The 20866-nt window shown below is 34.3% G+C and overlaps 1 protein-coding gene across 1 annotated transcript in view; it reads left to right on the plus strand.

Annotated features, from left to right (window-relative positions):
- Window positions 1-19008, plus strand: part of LOC144434316 (uncharacterized) — a 42122-nt gene extending 23114 nt beyond the window's left edge. Inside the window, exons 4-9 of the mRNA XM_078122767.1 lie at window positions 8407-8548; window positions 9728-9861; window positions 10846-11689; window positions 12405-12593; window positions 13154-13319; window positions 13743-19008. Of these exons, the coding sequence (XP_077978893.1) occupies window positions 8407-8548; window positions 9728-9861; window positions 10846-11689; window positions 12405-12593; window positions 13154-13319; window positions 13743-14082 (1815 nt within the window). The 3' untranslated portion in view covers window positions 14083-19008. The remainder of the gene's footprint in view (window positions 1-8406; window positions 8549-9727; window positions 9862-10845; window positions 11690-12404; window positions 12594-13153; window positions 13320-13742) is intronic.
- The last annotated feature ends 1858 nt before the right edge of the window (window positions 19009-20866 follow it).

Below are 20866 nucleotides of genomic sequence, written 5' to 3' on the forward strand. Positions count from 1 at the left end.
CCTTCTTGTTCTGTTTTGACCTCAAGCATGAGGTAAACTGCTGTTACAGGTACCAAGAATTCATAGCGCAATGAAGTTAAGTTAGCACCAGCGTATCAGAATCACATTTTTAGGGTTGCCAAAAAATGATAAGATTGATGATAAATTGGACAAAAAGCAAGTTTTTAGGATTAAAATAAAGCTCATTTGTTACTGACTGACATAGCACAAGATCTTCATCGGAGTACAAGTTGGGTGAGCAGCTCCTGGTCTGTTTAATAGTGTATAATAACAATGATAAAATTGGTTTTTAGTTTTCTAGTGCTTTCTGATATAAACATATACCCCAAGTTTTCATAACTCTACCTCAGACATGAAATGATCAAAACAGCCTGATCCTATCAATGGATTTTACACATTTATTTGTCAAAGAAATTGCCTTTGATGTAGATTACACCTTAATAATAAAAGTCTTCATATTTTGTTCTTACTAAATGTTCCAGAAAACTCTTATAATACCATTCCAAGTTCAAATCAAGAAAATGAATCAGGGATCAGGAGTCACCTTGTAACCATTTTAGAATCCAAAATGACCATGACATACAGTGTATAACTGTATTGGAAAATAGAGTTAACACATTTCCTTGAAAACAAGATGGTGACCCATCAAATTTCGTTTACTATTTCAAATGGACCGGTCTCAAGCTTTCATATGGTGATGTGTAGGGAATTTGAAAAATCAATTTTCAGGCAGATTGATTGGCTACCTTGACTGTATGCTGCTTCATGTTTATTTGTAATTGCTTTGAACCTGAGACTCATCACTCAGCAGACCAGTGTAATTATAACAGTTCAAATTACAAGCAATGATACAAAATCCAATGTATTTTAAGATGTGATACAGTAGCTAGTGATGTGATATTTTGCCCTCCTACACATCTAATATATATTTAGGATACGAGTCTGTTCACTGCACTGCCGAGATACATCATTAGTGAGCTGGTTATACCTCCTAGCCCTTGTGAGGATGTGAGGGTTAGGAGGCATGACCAGCTAATGATGTATCTCAACAGCGCAGTGAACAGGCTATTAAAATACATGTTATCAAGTGAAAATTTGGCTTCATCACATCCACAGGATGTAACAGATTTCTCAAGAATCATACCGTAACTATCATCTTACCACAGTGTGTAAATAGGTAGAATTGCGTATGTGTTTTTGTGTATTAAAAAAATCAGGAGTAATTCTTAACACAAAAAATTGACAACAATTAACATCAAAATTTTGCCAGTAATTTATCTATCATTATTTCGTAATGAGAATACCAATCTGTATGATATGGAAGTGTGTGTAATTAAAGTTTGAATGCCAACATTTTTCATTCTTTCCTACTACCGTGGACTGAAAGGTCTATCTATATTTCTGTTTATGTAAACCACAAGTAGTTGAGGATTGTGGTTGTATGAGTGGAAACAACAACCAATCTTTCAGACTACCTGGATGTTATTTTCCAGTATTTTTCTTCATTCAGCCTAGGAAAATACAAGTGACCTAAGGGGTTTTGTCAATATGAGTCTAGGAACTCATAATGACAAGCCCTTAGGTCAAAAGTATTTTCTGGCTCAATGAAGAAAAATATTGGTGAATAATATAATTATACCTCCTCAAGCATAATTCATGCAAAATCATGGAAAAATAATGGCGATTTAAAACATTTTGACCTGTATTTTGAGTGACATACATAGGTGATGTAGAATGACCATGGTATAATATTTTTTGTTCAAAGACAACATCTTGGTTTATGAATGGTATATTACATGTAAAAATGAATTATTCTTCATACATACATTATGTTTTTTGCGACTTAACAAATTAAGATTTGTATGGTACACTTAAATACCGTTAAGGAATGCAAAGTCTATTCTTTCCAGGTTTTCCTGCTCCTTTCGCAGTCATTTCATGTGTTAGCTTTCATCTAGAGATTTGGGTGTATTTTAATTTTGTAATGTAACAAGTACCAGTTGCATACATTTTTTTTTTTAAATTAACACAAATGGAATGGATAATTAGATAAATGAATAATTAAGTATTATTCTCCAATATTTTTCTTTGTTCAGCTAAAGGAAAATATGAGTGGCCTAAGGGGCCTTGTCAGTCACTATACGAGTCATGACAAAACCGTACATAAACTCAGAGTAATATCCAGCTGAATTGGGGAATAATATAATTATACTTTCTGTCACATAATTTTATGAAAAATCGGGAAAAATAATGGTGATTTTGATCAATTTGACTTACGTTTTTGAGCACCTCAAAACCAGTGATGGTAGATGCAGGTTGTTAAGACATAGAATGACCAGGGTATTTAATCCACATTTCTGTTCAAAGAGAATTGGCTTGTGCATAGTATAAAGAAGATTAAATAACAAGTTATACTGTAGGTGAGATAACGATATACATATATGATCTCAAAACAATGAAAATTGAAACCAAACACAACCAGAATGAAATCAAAGTAGCAACAATATGGTTTATCCAGTAATATGACACATGATATTATTGTTATACTGTTTTGAAATAAATTGCTATTTATTTTGCAAAATTGTTAATGGCAGATCCAAGTAACAAAAGAAAGTGTGTGTGTGTGTGTGTGTGTGTGTGTGTGTGTGTGTGGTGGGGGGGGGGGTGTTGGTAGTAAAATACACACTTTCCTGCACATTTAACTTTTAATAATCTTTCAAGAAAATCCAGAATGAAATATCAAGTTCTACAAAGACTTAAACTCATTTACAAGTATTAAAATGTTACTGATACTTAGCACAATATATTTATGTGCCAAGGTTCTCAGCAAGCACAGTTTGTATTTTAACTATAATCACAATCAGTAATGCAGTTTATAACTCAAATAAGATAAAAAGGAAATAAAGTGAAAGTCTGATCTAATGGAAGATGAAATACAAATGGCCTGTTTTAGACTGACAATTAAGTAGTGTGATGTAACCACTTTAGATATACATTGTAAACCTGTCACACACTGTTTGAAATGTCATTGCTGTGACACTTTCAAGCCATTAAAGTGGCTAACTGTATCTTATTTACATGCAGAAATGAAAAACCTGAAAATTATAAAATACAATGCTGTAACTAACGAGCTCTGAAAAGAGGCAGTCAATAATGATTGAAATGGAGTGTGAGTACAGAGGCCAGTAATATCAATGAGAATAAATCATCTCAGTTCTATGCACTGCATGGGTTTTTTTTTGATGCTATACCTTGACAGAAAATCACTCTCACTCATGACAGTAAATTGTGATGGGGAATAAAAAGCCTCTCAGAAGGTCCCAACATTGCATTACCTGCATGGAGTTTCACTACAGAGATTCAAAGTATGTGTGTTTTTTTGCTCTTCAGTTGCTATATCCAGAATGCATATTGAAAGTGATTTTTAGTTCCCCAAAGGGGATACTATTACAATGGGCTTTGTCCATTCTTCTGTAATATGTCATTTCTTTTACATGCAATTTTTTATATCTGATTCCAACCAAACCTGACATAAAGGTGACATATTATATATGGGGCATATGCACATAACTTTGTCTTGCAACACATGCAAATTTGACCAAATGGAGGCCATATTTGAAGTAAAAAATTAATATTTACTGCAACATAGTGTCAGGTCATTAATTGCATATCACAGACTCTTCATAGTATTGATTTGAAGTCGTGTTTACAAGTAGTACAGAGGAAAAGAAATATACAAAAGTATTGTTGTTGTTGCTCGTATCACCTTATGTTATATGTTGCTAAATGGCTGCCATATTTGTAGTGAACAGTATGATTTACTATATAACTCAAAAACATTACAGTGACTCATTTGAGTGTCTTCCCCTGTATTATTTAATAGGTGTACGCTTCTTTTAAGACCTTGACCTTGACCATCAGGATCTATTTATCAAAATCAAACCATTTCGTACATATCACAGACACTTTAATAGTGTGTTAATATGTTGTCACCAATAGCTTTTAAATCATGCCACCATTGTCACATAGAAGTTAAGTATTTGGGAAGTATTTTCCATGAAGACTTGTCATTCCTTGTGATTGTGTCAAGCATATGCATTTACTATCCAGATTGTACATGTATATTAAACATGATCTTCTGTTCTTCAAAATACTGTAAAAAAAAATGTGCACTCTACATCTAGACATTTTTTTCAGCCTTAATGAAAAAAGGGTGTGTTTTTGAAAAGCTCATATTGTGAAACTATTAAATTTGATACATCAATAGTATGTTGCTAATGGAGATGCAGGTAGAGTGGTTATGTAGACAAGGGAAGGAATTCATATCACTTGAACAGCTGCATCTACCCTGCATGTATCATCGATAACCCATAAAACACAAAATCACAGTTAATGACGCTTGGTTGCAAAAATAAAGACGAAGCATCTGCTAGCATCTGCCTCAAGGGATTGTAAAGTGTTCAAATGGACATTGACTGAATGTACATCAGTAAGTTCGTGACATAATAAGTGATAGCTGTCACGTTATATGTCAAAATATAACCACATAAAGATTTTACCTAGAATAAAAAATCAGATTGTGCAGAGATACATCACAAAAAAAATTAAGTTCACTTCTCATGTATAATATATTTAGTGCAATGTAACCTCAATATATGCACATGCAATCTTATCATTGTTTCAAATAAACAAATTGTAATCCTTTCTAGGCAGGTGGCACTCAGGTGGCACTCATTGCCCATGAGCAATGTGGCAGAGAAAGTAGTACCAGTCTAAATTGCAATTTCCACAAGGTTATCTTTATTTTTTGGATGCTAACAGGATGAAAATCCTTATTACAAAAAATGTATCCATTTCCCACCATCTACAATCTTTCTCGATATGTAAATTATAATATAGAGATGACACTGTCATCAACAGCCCAACACAGATGTTTGCACCGGCTTCAGATCAACCTGCCTACAGCTGGCAGATCCGATCCTCATACTCTAATGCCAATATTTATAATTTAGGCTGTAAAATTTACTGATCTTCATAACACAAATAAAAGTTTTGCAGAACAATTGTGAGGTTTGTACATGTCAAACTAGAACAATTTGACCCTGGGCTACTGCATGAGCCATACAACAAAGATCCATAAAATCTGTATTCTGGCAATAAAACTTTAATTATTTTGGGTTTTGCCATGTATGATGTAGGACATCATTAAAAATCACATAGAAAATAATATTTGTACCTTGTTTTTCATGACATTGAAATGTACCCTGAAGTTGAAAATAACAACTAGTATATATTACTCATTTAGTATAGACCTTCATACTTATACAGGTATTTGTCTAATGTCATATAGATGATTATTTTCAAATGCACAATGGATTTCTAATTTAGATGAAGCATTGTGTCAAAAGTGTCCATCCTACCCCTACCCCTAAGGTAGTGTTTACAATAATTTTTTTCATGAATTGTTTGCATTGAAAAACAGACTGAGTTATTCCAGAACAGTTATAGCTACAGTTATTGCTACATAAATCAGTTGAATGTGTAACTCTTAAACAGTTTTTCTTTCCAATGAAATGTTGTGGAAAGACGCAACTATATAAAGATTGATTGTGTCCACATGGTTATTCATTAGAAATGATTATTTAGCAGCGAGGTGTGAAACATGTATTGTGTTGTTACATTTACATCCTGTCTAGCAACTTCAAAAGTCACACCCACTTGCAATTTGCTTTATAAGTGGAAATACATATAAAAATTTCAACATCTCAAGAGATTGTGCCCATTCGATGTGTAATATATCACTCAACTGACAAGAACACCTTAAAAACTGTCGCAGCTAATACATGTCTCAATTATTTTGCAAATTATCACAAATTAATTTAATACATATCTCCCTTATTAGATAAAATTTGCTTTCCAATGTTCAAAAGTACACGTAACTGCTCTCGGTTCCTGTTTCTGGCACAATTTCAAGAGTAATAACACAGAACTATTAGTCATGGCAGCCAAATTGTTACAACAATTATTGACAATTTTGTCACATTGCAACTGTCAGTGTACAGATCAATGTGTAAATGTGACACTAAAGCAAGTCCTGTATGCAAATAGTGCTTGCAGTATGGAAATTCATACAGAAACACTTATTAGTAGTGTAGTCTTTTCCCGAACTATATGTTCAACATGAAATGTAGTCAATTGTGCTTTCTGTAGTCAGTTCAGTGCTTTCATTCTATGGTATGTACATGTTTTTTTATTTTAGTCGGTCAGTTTTACACTTAGTCCCTTTTTGTGTGCTGTTATTTTCTTTACTTTATTGCAATTTTTAAACTTCAATCTGTACAACGCACTGAGACGCATGTGTAGCGTGTTTTTCTTACAAGAAATAAAATAATAATAATAATAATGTTAAAATATCCACAAGCAGTGCTGAATGACAATGCATACACACAGGCACTTCATCTTTATGATGTAGTAAAACATATTACAAATATGACACAGTAGTCTAATACCCAGGACTAATAGTAATCCTCTTAAATCAGAGTCAACTTTTCTTTGTCAAATAAAAGTACATGCATCTGTATGAATGCAAACAGATCCTTGTTGAATTCTAGTGGAAATTCTGGACTCTGAAAAGAAAAGAAAAATATTCATTTCAAATCCGATTTGAAATTTGGACTCTCTACAGAATGCATTGGATTACATACATGTATACAATATATTTCACAACATTAATCTATTGTTCCCTAGTTCTACAGGTATAATGGTATTAGGCATGTATGTGTGTACATGTAACAGCTATACATTGCTTGTGTGTCTTTTGGTGTCTTTGTCCGTAATATACATGTGCTATACTCTCAGTTGTCTATATAGTGAAAATTTGAAAACAAGAATTAAATTGCCCAAGAGCTAATTGACTATAGCTACCAGGGCACTTTCTACATGTTATTTCCCATCAAATCATTCTAATTTGAATATGCCCCTAATTTTTCTTTTGACCTTGATTTCCATTTTGACAAGGTTTGGCCAATAAAACATGTATGGCGATAAGCAGAATTCAATGTATTCCCTCAAGACCTTGGCACATTTCCTATGTATATGCAGGGAATTAGATGTATTCCCTGGACTGTCTACAAACCAAAGCTGGGATTAAATGGACTGGCATGTTATATTGGCAGTGTAAATCATGTTTATAGAATGATCAATCCATTTGCCACTCTAGTCTTGCAGTAATATCTAAATTGCAGTTTTCGTCTGATAATTGACCTAGCTTGACATCTGTGTATATAAACTGGGTAGGATTCATCCCACTGAAACTGCCGTTAATGTTATGACTGCAGGCCAGCTGAATGCATTAATGTAAAAAAAAACAAAAAAAAACAAGGAGTTCACATTCAATTCATATCTGAGAAAAAATATTCCCAAAATGTCTACAAAGAACATGCATGTCTGTGTCTACATGCACAATGATTTGAATTCAGCTGTAATCAAAGCCACACAGTAGTATTTGAGTAGCAACATTTGAGTACTGAATATTGGGCTACTAAAATATATCCCATTGCAATATGGTTGACTTACAAGGTCAGATCTATACATCTTATGACACAGATGAGGTAAAGCTTGTGACAAATTATCGTAAACCTTGACATAATCTTGTATATTGGCTACCAATGTTCACATAATTGCAATAGTTTGTTAAAACTAAAAGTCGTCATCAAGAATGGCACCTCATTAGCCTAGAAAACATGCTGTCAGTTTCTAAGAAAATGAAATAGCCTGTAGTGAGGGGAGTTCATAGGCTAGCTTAACCTAGATAAGGCTCCTAATTGACTTTCAAAACGTAGTAGCTGGTAATGATTTCTAGATTTGAAAATGAAAGACAAGTCTAGAGGCTAGGCTAATTGGGTTAGCTGTACAAATGAAAGAGGATTTAAAAGTCTGCATTCAAAATTGGTTCAACTATGAAATTATTTTTACTTGACATATAGTTAGTGCATTCTTTTAAGGCAAAAACCAATGAGGTTCAAGTAAAGATTTGAAAATACACATCATTCATATTTAATACTTGGCTCAAGTTTCAGTGATATGAAATTTAAGGCACAGCTGATCTAACAGTTGATCTAAGTTTTTTGAAAGATTCTTTAAATTGTCTTTAGTATACTATACCCCTATAAAAAAAAAAAAAAATGTCATCGAACATAGATATGCATATGGTTGGTTTACTCTTTTTTTTGTCCTAATCAGTAGTAGAGTTATTTTTTGGGACAACAGCTCGAAGTATGTGTCAAAGTAGTCTATGCCTATGGGCAAACTAGTCGGTATAGTGAGCAACACTGGCCTGCTGTCACCAGCAACCTGCACACTAGTTAGACTGCAATGTTACAATAATGTTTTGTTGATGTGTTGCAGGATCCAATGTTGTCAGCACATACAGCAACTGCTTCCAGACATCAAGAAAACATTCAAGACCAGTTACTGGTGGCAGTTCAGTCTATACATGATAATGTTGCAGCAGCAACATCAACAACGGATGTCTTGAAACATCATGATGGTAAGAATATTATAATTTATCATTCAAGTCACAAATGAAAAGGTCTGCATGCTCACAGAGATAAAAAAAAATTATTTTGAAACATTAAATCGTAACTTGTTGTTGATGTCTCATCAGTAGTATGGTCAGGGGAGTAGTAGAGTGGGCTGTCTTTGAAAGAAGAAATTTCATCAGGAATTATAACCCAGAGTCTATGAACATTAATTCTTGCATTATAGATGAAGTTCAATTCCTCTTTGAGCTCTACTGAAAATCACAAGGCAAAGTCTGGCAGAAAAAAATGTGCTTGCCGTTATTAAGTCTAGAGGTATATTCCCCGGCCAATACTTTATATTATGTACATATTAATAATTTATTGAAATGGAGACAGTGGCACACCAAGTGTATCGTATCTGTCATCACCCCATTGCTGAAACTCCCAGTGGTAAAACAGGTAAATGACCTGGCAAAGCTTGTTTTATACTAGAACAAGAAAAAATTATGATTATAAACTCTTAGGTGTGTCATCAGAATTCATGCATTTTTAATTCTATGTTTCCCTAATATAATGAACATATCCAGGGATGGATATTAGTGTTTGTAAAATGAAGATTGGATTTTAGAGATGACATTTAATTTTAATTAGGTTAATGTATAGTTGTGCAATTCATCAATGTAAAAATAGCAGTCTGTAACATCATTATTAGTCTACTGTTCTGAGTTCTATATTGAGTTAATTCTAAGTACCTGGAATAATATTTACCAACTTAGCACAGAAAAATAACAATCATTCAAATTCTTGGTTTACATCATGACTTCCGATCCACACACTACACACACAATACTATAAACGCATAAGAATAAGTTAGCCTTTGTGTTCGATTTCTAACATGGCATAAAATGCAATCAAAGGTACCAAGAATTATATTTGTGTGTGTATTTGTAGAATAGTGTGTAAACATCCAAAAGCAGACCATTACATACACAGATATGCAAGTATTGAAGCCTTTAGTAACTTAGTACTAATGAGAATGGAGAAGTGTCAATATAGTTTTCTGCTGATACTACTAGGAAAAAAAGTACAAGAAAGTAAATCACACCTTTTTCCTAAGATCTCACCAACATAGCCAGGAGTGTATTATTTGTCAGTGGATGTGAATATTAGAAAGTTATTAATTGGTGCTTTGTTTTACCCTGCAGTTGGTATTCCATCAGTTGCAGCAACAGGAAGTTCTATATCTGCAGCACACCAACAGTTAATGATGAACCCTGCTACATTACAAGCACTGCAAGCACAACAAGCACTCCTAGCACATCAAGGACTTAATACACAGGTAACTCAAATAATGGTTATGAATTTAAATACAACAAAACAGATGTTCTTTTATTTCAGAGAGTATTATAATTCATAATATCACTATTCAAATACAAAATATATACTTTTGAATCCAATGAGTCAGCATGTAAAATGAATTTCTTGTCAGTGAAAACTAATGACATTTGTGAATTGACTAATTTCAATGAAATTGTTATTAGAAAAATCACACTACTTAAATTGGATATTAAGTACAATCGTATGTAAATATTAATACTAATAGTAACATATGGGCCAAATCAGACATTCAACCACTCATCACAACAAATTTATGGACAAATCTCTGATGAAGGTTGTTCTCTCTCGCACGTTGCTCCCAAACTATGGAACTCTGTGTCATGTGATGTACAGTCATCAAGCCTCCAGCCAGGATTGTTTCAAAACAAAATTGAAGACATATTTGTTCATCAAAGCCTACAGTGTGCTTTAGCCATTTTGTGCTGCTACTGAACAGAACATTACTCTGGAGATTGGTGATATAGAAATGTGATTGATTGATTGATTGATTGATTGATTGATTGATTGATATATCACAAAAAAAAGTCACTTTAGCTCTTTGACAATCTGTTTATATACCTAGATGAAGAATATGTATGATGAAGAAAGGGCCAGCAAAAGTACTGACACATTATTCATCTTAGGTTTTGTTGATGTAGACACCCAATTTCGGTTACATTTCTGTTGAATCTTTGATCTGTGTATACTTTAATGTCAGTTATCATCAGTTATCAGCTGGTAAGATACCTGTGAATGACAGTGAAAGTGCTGTCTATCAAATAAAACAACAATTTCAGCTTGGCAAGTCATTGGCTTTGATCATATATTTATATGCTCTCTTTTCCTGTAAATTTGTTCCTTTCAAAGGAAACTTGTAGCAATTAATGTTACGTCATGTTCATTGATAGTATTATAACATGTTTGTTTTTTTATTCAATACCCATAGATTGCTGCCAGCCAACATTTGCTTTCCACTGCAACCAATGCTGCTGCTTTGAATTCAACACAACATGCCACCACACAACAAGTACTGCCTAGTGCTGTTGCTGCAACTGCTGCAGCTGCTAGCCAAAGCCAACAACTGTCTAGACCACAGTTGCAGCAAACTCAACAACCACAGCAAACTTTGCAGCAGCAACAACAACAACAACAACAACAACAACAGCAGCAGCAGCAGCAGCAGCAACAACAACAACAACAACAACAACAACAACAGCAACCACAGCAGCAGCAGCCACCTGCTCAAGTGCTAACCTTGCCAGCAACCAGTCTAACTGGTCAACAACTCATTACCATTCCAGCCAACAGTGCAACAGGACAACCACAGCAGCAGTTTTTAACAATCCCAGTGACAAATGCTGCAGGACAGCAGCAAATTTTGACAATCCCAGTATCAATCGCCCAAGGACAGGGTGGTATCCAGTTTCTTGCCATACCATCATCGAGTGGTCAAATACTGGCAGCAGGTATCAATGCTAATAGTGGAATACCAGCCAATCAGATGGTTTCCACTGTAGCTGCTCAACCTACAACAACACCTGTTTCTGCTTCCACAGCACCACTTTCTCTTTCTATGGTGACAGCGACGAGTGCTCCCACCATGTCTGTTTCAGCATTGCCAACTTCCACAGTGCAGTCACAATCTGCTATCAGTGCTATACCCGCCCCAATCACTGCCTCCACCCACCAAACCGTACCTGCGGCCCACCAACAGATGCTATCCAGTGGCACCAATCAGATGTTAACTTCTGCCCTTCCATCAGCAGTTACAAGTCACATCAATGCCCAAGGTAATATTACTTCTCAGTCAATGGTCCGAGTTCTCCCCAGAAAAAAATGATAATAGCCATATTAAATTTACATAACTGAGGAATGTGTTTAATATGTTAATTGATTTCTATTGCTTTTAAGATGTCATAGGACTAGTAAAGCCTGCGGAGAGAACTTTGAGCTGAAACTCAATTTTAAATGTTGCAATTTTGTTTTAAAAGAGTTTGAACTGGGTAATAAATGCATAGCACTAAGAATTATAAGATCAAAACATATTCACTGTGGAAAGGTTATTTTTGATTAAAAAAAGGTGTACAATATTATTCATCTCTCTTTTTGATCAACACTAAATAAACATAGAATGTGCTTTCATTGAGACAGTATTTAAAAGTTTATATCTACATGTATATTATCAGAGGGTTTCTAGTCAGACTGGCAGTGTCTCATACATCAATGTCTTGTACCTATGTATAGTCGATGTCCACGGTCTCTTGTAGTGTATATGTACATTGTAGTTGGGTCAATTAATATCACTTTATGTTACAAGTAGACATTGCTATGTTTAACATCACTTTATGTTATGAGTAGACATTGCTATTTTATGAGTATACATCGCTATATATGGTGTTATGAACTTGTCAGCAAATTCTGGAACATTTAGTGTTGGGGTTATGTATTCAAACAGAGCAGACTGGTTTTACCATCGTTGTAAGATGACATGTTTTGTCGTTCCAGGTCTTGCTGTCACTGGTGTTGGTTTAACAAGTACCACTCCCGGGCAGGGAGTACTAGCCCAGACTGCCATTGCTCCTACCTCACTGTCTACTGCTATTACAGCACCATCAGTAGCAACGCCACAAATCAGCACCCAGTCTTCAGGTGGTTCTCCTGGTAGTAATACCAATATAAGTCAACTTACAACAAGTATGTGCACGGTGCATGTACTCTCACCCACTGATCAGTGCCAAAAAGGGAAAAAATCACCCCTTCCAAAAAATTACACAAATTAGTAATTCACAAGTTTGAAATTATGTACAAAATGATGATACAAATTTGAAAAAATTGCTAAGAATTAAATTTGATGTACTATACTGTGCATGTTGCAGTGACTAATACCATTCAAGCTCATGACGTGAATATCAGTCAATAGCGTCTTAGTATTTGTCATATGTATTTTCTTTCACAACAAGTCGTACGTTTACAAGTTTCTATGTATACATTGAAGTACATTGTATCAAGCACAAACATATCTAACAAACATGCCTTGTTGATAACCTCGTATTCTGTGTTTATACCTCTAGCCTTGCATATCAAAGTAACAAGGTTTAATAAACAACATGAGATAAAAAAGAGCTTTGCTGAATCAGTGTCGGATAAATGAATCAAATTCTTTATACATATTATATAAATCTCATCTTACTTCCAGTCTCTCAGAAATCATGCATGCATCCGCCTATTATTAATTTGTGTTCTATTCATTCCAGACGGAAACAGCCATGCCGAGGTTGATGGTGTCAACCTCGAGGAAATCCGTGAGTTTGCTAAGCAGTTTAAAATTCGCAGGCTTTCCCTCGGTCTGACACAAACACAAGTTGGCCAGGCACTCAGTGCTACTGAAGGACCCGCCTACAGTCAATCAGCTATATGCAGGTAAATAATACATATTTTTCAATGGTATATACTTTTAAAAACAAAAGTGAATGATATTCATGTCATAGAGGGTGCCATAACTGAAGTGTTTTTAAAAGGATTTAAACTATGTATGTGCTGTTACACAATTCTATCCTTGTCAATAGCACATCATGTCAAATAAATTCTCAATGAACATGATCGTTTACTGTGTACAAAAGTTGTGTATTAGTGTATGAATTTCTTATGACAAAACTGATATTCTTATTTTTTTGTTTTAATTTTCTTTGTACCAAGAACAAGAATAGTTCTTTCTGACCTTACTTGTTATCAGAAGCCAAAAAAGTCAGGTGAATGTTGTCAAATTGATAACATTATTTTTCACCACCATTTCTCTGAAAAGATCTGACCCCATCATCTTTATAATACATGAAATTCCAACAGGTTTGAAAAATTGGATATTACTCCCAAGAGTGCCCAAAAAATTAAACCAGTCTTAGAAAGATGGATGCAGGAGGCAGAAGAACGGCATAAGAATGGTGTGGGACCTTTAACAGACTTTGTGGGTAGTGAACCCTCCAAGAAACGTAAACGTCGTACTTCATTCACACCGCAGGCATTGGAAGTACTGAATGCATACTTTGAAAAGACCACTCATCCCTCCAGCCAAGACATGACAGAGTTATCCAATAAATTGAGTTATGACAGAGAGGTAGTGAGAGTCTGGTTCTGTAACAAGAGACAGGCTTTGAAAAATACCATCAAGAAACTGAAATCGCCATGAGAACTGAAAGTCAACATCAAAATAATAATGAGTAACATCCACCTTCAATGCGTTTTTATTTTCTATAACCACAGATAAGGAAACCGTGAACAAATACTGAATCCTCACTCTGAAATTATTTATTTATTATATTTGTGAGGACAGTTGGTAGTACGTAAGGAGGGTATTTTTTCAGAATTGTTAGATTCTTTTAAAAGAGATCTCAAAGGGATGTTAGTTAAACCAAAGAAACATGCCAGGTTCTGTCTTGTGTTGTTTTAACAATGAAACATGGAACTGCTTCAATGGATCTAGACTGAATGATTCATAGTTGTGTACATTCCTGTATTCATTCATTTTTGGCTAATGGTCAACAAGAGTTCCAACAGCGATAAATATTTCAGTGTACCTGACTAAAATGCCATGACTAAATACCAGTACACTGTACATCACAGTGAAAAGTAAACATCACAAGCAAGAGAACCCTTGAAAAAAACAATTGTGAAAAAAACTCATTTAGACAAGGTCAGGAAAAGTACATTCTTAACATGAAAGTATGATTAGTATAGTTTTTATCACAGAACACACTACCAACTTACCTTGAATAATATTAGTTGAACTTGTGCAAGTCTGAGAGAAAAGTTTGAGGAGCAAACAGGAGGTACTGAGAAGTTTTCTCCCAGCAGAGTAGACTATTTTAGGAATTTCGTGACCAAAATTACGTGAGTTTTTTTAGTTTCTATAAAAAACAGCACATGTTACTTTCTTCTGTTATAATTTTTTACAAAAAGCTGAAAAGAATATTTTATTTTTCTATTGACGTTTCAGTCCTCATGTCAAGTTTGAAAGAGAAACATGAAGAAGTTGTTTTATTTTGCGATCAGGAGAACTGAAAGTATAATTGTAGGTGTCGAATGAGAAGTGAATTAGGGCAAAGTTACCTTGATCGTTGATAATTGACAGATGGTTGTGTTGCATGTTTTGTCAGTGAATTATTCATTGTATTGTCAGTAGTAGAAAGAGAATTCATGTTAGTCAGCTAGAATCCAGATTTTGGCAAGTATTTGTAATACAGGGTTATGTGCAAGGGGAAAAAGTGTAAAATGTCTGTGTTCCAGTTATGTCTCTCAAGGTCATGAACTGTTGACCTTAATTAATGATTGTTGACCTTTGACCCCCACACATTAGTCGATATGAAAGAAAGTGATTTTCTAAAGTTGTAATATGAGGTACCTGTTTCTATGTAATTTTTGTTTATCCACAAGTTCTTTTAGGAATGATAGATATTTTTATGAACTATTGAAGGCCTATGACTTACCAAGACATTTCTGTTCCCTCCTAGCCTGTTTATCTGCCTGCAGTGTATATTACATGTACACAACAAATATATAGACACAGTGCATGCAGCAAACATAGAATTGCTAAAATGGCAAGTGCAGTTGTGATTTTGTGGTATTGTTAATACCATTCATTTGACTTCATGGCTACAAATTCACAAGTCACTGCCTGATACTTACAGATGCGTAGAGTCATTTTGCAATGCCATCACTCTTATCAAATTTGCAGTGCACCCTCAATGTAAAGTTTGTAAGCACCTTTTGTTTGCTACGGAAGTGAGAAATTGATATTTCGTCATAAATTGATATACTGTACACTTAACCATCTCATTGATTCACATCTAGATATTTATATCAACTATTGTTTTCACCATGATGCAGAGTTCTTTGATTTTAAATACCCTATCTTTTGGCAATGTTTCGATGACAATATCTATTGTCTGTGTAGCAAAATTAAATATACATACTCGAACACTGAGAGTTAAACATGAACATTTAGAATGCACACAGTGTTCAAACATATGAAAAGCTAAGATTACTTAATTTAGATTAGTATCAATTGCCCAATTTAAAACTTAGCAAGCTAAGCATGGTGATTGCATTGTGGTTGTAGCCAACTTTTATGTCATCATAAACAAAGAAACCTCACAAATGCATCAATAATTATGATGATTGTAGAAAGCACTGCTCTTTTGAGGTTATTTTGTCTTTATAGATATTGACCTCACAATAACATGCACCCTTAAGGTAAATACTGGTAGAGCAAATGCAGCACTTGGCTTGCCAGCGCTGTAATTTCTGAACTTGTAATCTCAGTACCTCTATCACAGTAAACTGTAAGATATGTTGTGTCTCATCCGCCCTCACCGGCCTCCCTCAGTGAGAGGGGTTGACTGATGTGTGAGGGTGTCCCTTCACAACGTACCTTACAGACTGCTGTCACATGTGATACAGAGACTGTGTGATGAGGACAGACAGCCCAAGGTGTAGTTTTGATTGCAGTCTTCAATTTCGCTTGGTGTATAATTTAGAAGTTCTACCCAAGAGTCTTGCAAGGAGAATATGTCTAGACTCATGTCATTGCCTGAGACTTAAATGTAAATTATTCATTCAAAAGTAATTGATTTTATGAAAAGATAATCCAGTTTGACCTAACCTACAAATACCAGTCGTCATACAGACACTATAATAGTCACCAATCATTGTACATTTTAAAAATTGATGCTATGGAACATTCATACTTCAGTCCTATTTCTGAAGGCATGGCAGCAAACAACTCACATAATGATTCTGTATACCCTTGACTTTCCTATATATTTGTACATGACTTCCTTGTTGTCACTTTAGTGGATGTTATTGATTGCAAATCTTACAGGCTACTTAAATTGAAATGCTAAATGGGGCATTGTAATGGAGTCAGGTGTTGATCAAGTGTTGTAACCCATTTGATAGCCCAGAATCCAGTCCTGTTGGGACATTCTGCCTTTTTTCCTACCACACCTGGCATTTAGCTAGTGACCATTTACTTTAATTAATGTTTGGCCAGAAAGAAGGTGCAAATTGTGCTTGCATTTTAAATTTTTCCCACTGTGAGATAACATAAGGAGCATAATCATGTGATTAGAACCAACTTGAAGGATTGAGCTATATGATATAAGCATAATTACCATATTCAATATAGGGATTGAATGTTGCTTTGGGGGAATCGTAATCTAATTTTAAGTTTGAATAAATGGTTGCTAGTGAAATGCCAGGCTTGGTAGGGGAAAGGCGAGAGCCACAAATTCCCAGACCACAGGATTCTAGGCTAGCCATTCAATGAATATTATACAGTGTACGATGCGAGGCTGTGGAATATCCATATATTCATAAACAACAAGTGAATACAAGAATGATAGATATGAAATTATGAATAGTAATTACCGACACATTGTTTACTATATGGTTCAAACATGCAATGCTATTTAGACATTATTCTTCATTCAGGCAAGGAAAATGCTCTTGACTTAAATGGACCTTGTCGATTTGAGTGAAGGCTAGAAGTGACAACACTCAAGGCCACATGTATTTTCTGGTGGAATGGAGGAAATATTAGAATATAATATAACTATATCTGCGTAAATGATGAAAATGAGTAATGGTGACTTTTGGACATTTTGACTCTTATTTTGAGTATCGCAGAATGAGTAACATACATATGTTGTCATGACGTTCAACAATTCAGGATATAAATCCAAAAACTTTAGTTTGAACATGTTCAACTTGGCTTGCACATGGTGTAAAACTCATTATCATTGGTGATAAACACTACAGGAGATGATGACTTTGATAAGTTTCAAGTAACAAAGAAAGAAATTTGAACAGTAAATCTTTAAGAAATTTTTTTAAAAAGGAAAATAGCCTCACAAAATCATGGTCATAGGCTGAATGTACATAATCATGCATGGTATTTTTTAAAAAGCTGATGAAAAACTGTTTACTTAATTAAATAAGTAGTGTGTCCTTCTTTATCAAGTTAAATTAAGTGCCATATCATTTCTATAGTTGACTTCTTTTAACTGTGTTTTATAGTGGTTTTTCTTTTTGTCATACTTAGTATACAAATCGTCTATTTGAAGAAAAACAGAATGTAATTTTATGAATGTTTAATTATCACAAAAAGTTCTAGTCGTGTTCATTTTCATTTTTTAAATTTAGTTCATTTTTATTTTGTAAATTGCAACTTATAAAGTTGTAAAAGAAAGAGTTACAGTTGTGTATGGTCGTACTGTAGTTTCCATATATGAATATATATAAATATATATATATATTTAAAAAAAACTTTTAGAACTGTAGAATTATGTACTGCAAGTTTTAAGATCTGTGATCGATACGTGGTAGTTGAAATGCCAACTCGTTTTAATGAGAGAATGTTGCCAGTCTGTCACAAAGCAGGGCAATTTTAAGTGTATGAGGGCGCTGTTTACAGTAGTCCACCATCGATGTAGTATTTTCACTTGTGTATGAGGGCGATGTTTACAGTCGTCCACCCTCTATGTTAGTATTTTCACTAGATGTATTTATCCTATTTATCTTAGAGAGATGTTTTTCGACATGTTCTTTACTCAATTTCCGTTTCCATCCAACCTTGCACAGAGTGCTTCTGGAGTACTGCAGCATTTTTTTGTGTGTAATGTATTTGATTTTTTATTTTTGGTGGCGACGAAAGTGCCACCAGTAACAATCAACTTGAAAAGAAAAAAATAATGAATAAAGATAAACAGAAGTAGTTTGATGGAATTATATGTGAGGTCTCAAATACACTATTTTTTGGGGGACCAAAAAAACCTTCTGTTTTATTTATTTGATACGTTCTCTTGCCTCATGTAAAATAGCAGCGTAGCTAGCTCATAATTTATTCCATTTCTGTGTTGTGTATTTCTACCTGTACTTGACTTTGCTGTTATTTGTCCTGTGACAGTTTATCCCTGTGACAAGTCCTTGTCATGTAAGGAGTATATAGTGACCCCTGACCCTTGACTCGTGACCTTGTTTTGTACCTGGTCAAATCATATTTTGTATGAAAAGTGAAATAAATGCAGTTGCAATTTGTGTACCAACTGGAAAGTAACTATGTTTAGTGTGGTTGTCTTTGTGATAGAGATCTGATGGAGAGAGAGAGAGAGAGAGAGAGAGAGAGAGAGAGAGATGTGTATTTTAGAAAATATATGGTCATGGCATGTGCTGATATCTTAAAGTGCCCATATGGATGAAGATTGGGTATTTATTTTGGATTTTTAATTTATAAAACAATTTTATCATGCCTTCCTACTTGAGAAAATCAGTGTCAAATAACATTGACCAAGTCTGTGTTTGCAACTTGATACATTGAAAAAGGCTAAAAATGAGTAAACAAGTTTATTATTGTACATACAATAACAAACATTTTACACACTTATCAGTCTTTTGCAATGTATTGAGTTACAATCAAGGACGTGGCATACGTTGTTTCACATTGATTTTTCAAGTAGGTAGCCATGATAAAATTGTTTTATGAATTAAAAATCCAAAATAAATACCCAATCCTCATCCATATGGCCACTTTACAAATGTAATAATAGCATAAAAACGTTGAGTCAGGTGGTCAGTTAAAAACAAAACAAAAAATGTGTGAAAAACAAGTAAGTGTATGTGTAAATGTTGTTGATACTTTCATTTCATAATCATACTTCAACAGTTTGAATGACTTGGACATGACAATTAAAGTCAGAACCACCTGGTTTATTAAAGTTTCCAACTTTAGCAATAAATTATTTTTACTCAGAAACATACTCATGGGGTCAGCATCATACAATTGCTTATCAGTGACATGATTTTTTTCTATTCCTACTGTCAAGGCGTCAATTTTTAAAATTATTTTGCCAATATAGGGTTGCATGGGTCATGAGTAACATAACGTGGCTTCCTTAGGGGATTCAAATATATCTAACAAAATTGGACTAAAAATATATATTCTAATCCCTTATATTTAAATTCAATTATTCCTTGCCATGTGTGTATCAAAATGTTTATCATTCACTGTAAAAATTGCCATTCACGTGAGCAAGATTTAGAGCTAGTATATCATGCTGTAATATAGGTCAGTTGTGTTTGTGGTGTTACATCCGGACCGGCACCAACGAATAAGTCTGTGGTCAACGTACTAGTATTCTACAGTCTATAGCGCCCCCAACGTTCAATAAATCAAGTAACGTTTATTTACCAATTTCATCCGATCACACTAGCAGTGCAGTGCAGAATATTACTTGTAGAGTAGACTTTCCTCAGGTCGATGGCTTTCCTCTCAGCTACCTCCTGATGTATCCGCCATAATAAAAATGCATATCATTATGGTGGTTAATCATTGCAAAGAAAAGGATTAATTTGTCATATCAAGCAACAAGTCTTTACATTAAACGTATGAGTACTTGTAATTGTAAACACCTATCGTGACACAACATATCCATCCCCCACCCCCACCCCCACCCCTTCAATCACTTTGAGTCGCCATCCACTTCCCTATGCTACGGTAATGGAGCGGATTTTAGTCACACGGCGCAAAACGATGAAAAGAATCAGTAAGATTTTGTTGAACCTGACAAACTTAAGCTTTGTTACACATTTTTCGTAAACTCTTGAAATCGAACGGCATGTCTTGTTGTACTGGTAGTTGTTCCGACGATCTTATAAGTTTATTAATTATGAGTTATCATTTCTTTATGTATGATGATATCTTGTTCTAAACAATAATGATTACATCGTCAATTAAAAGGTGTATATATCATAACAATTTATAAAGTGTATCATAAAATATGTAAGTATTACAACTTACAGTTAAAACATAAATGATAACAATGATAAAGAAATGACTTCATATGCGTGATAGTCTATAGATCATAACAAGCAAATGATTAATATTTCATAATACAGTACTATTATTGAAAATTACG

The sequence above is a fragment of the Glandiceps talaboti genome, chromosome 4 (genome assembly GCF_964340395.1).
Source record: "Glandiceps talaboti chromosome 4, keGlaTala1.1, whole genome shotgun sequence".
NCBI classification, from domain to species: Eukaryota; Metazoa; Hemichordata; class Enteropneusta; family Spengelidae; genus Glandiceps; species Glandiceps talaboti.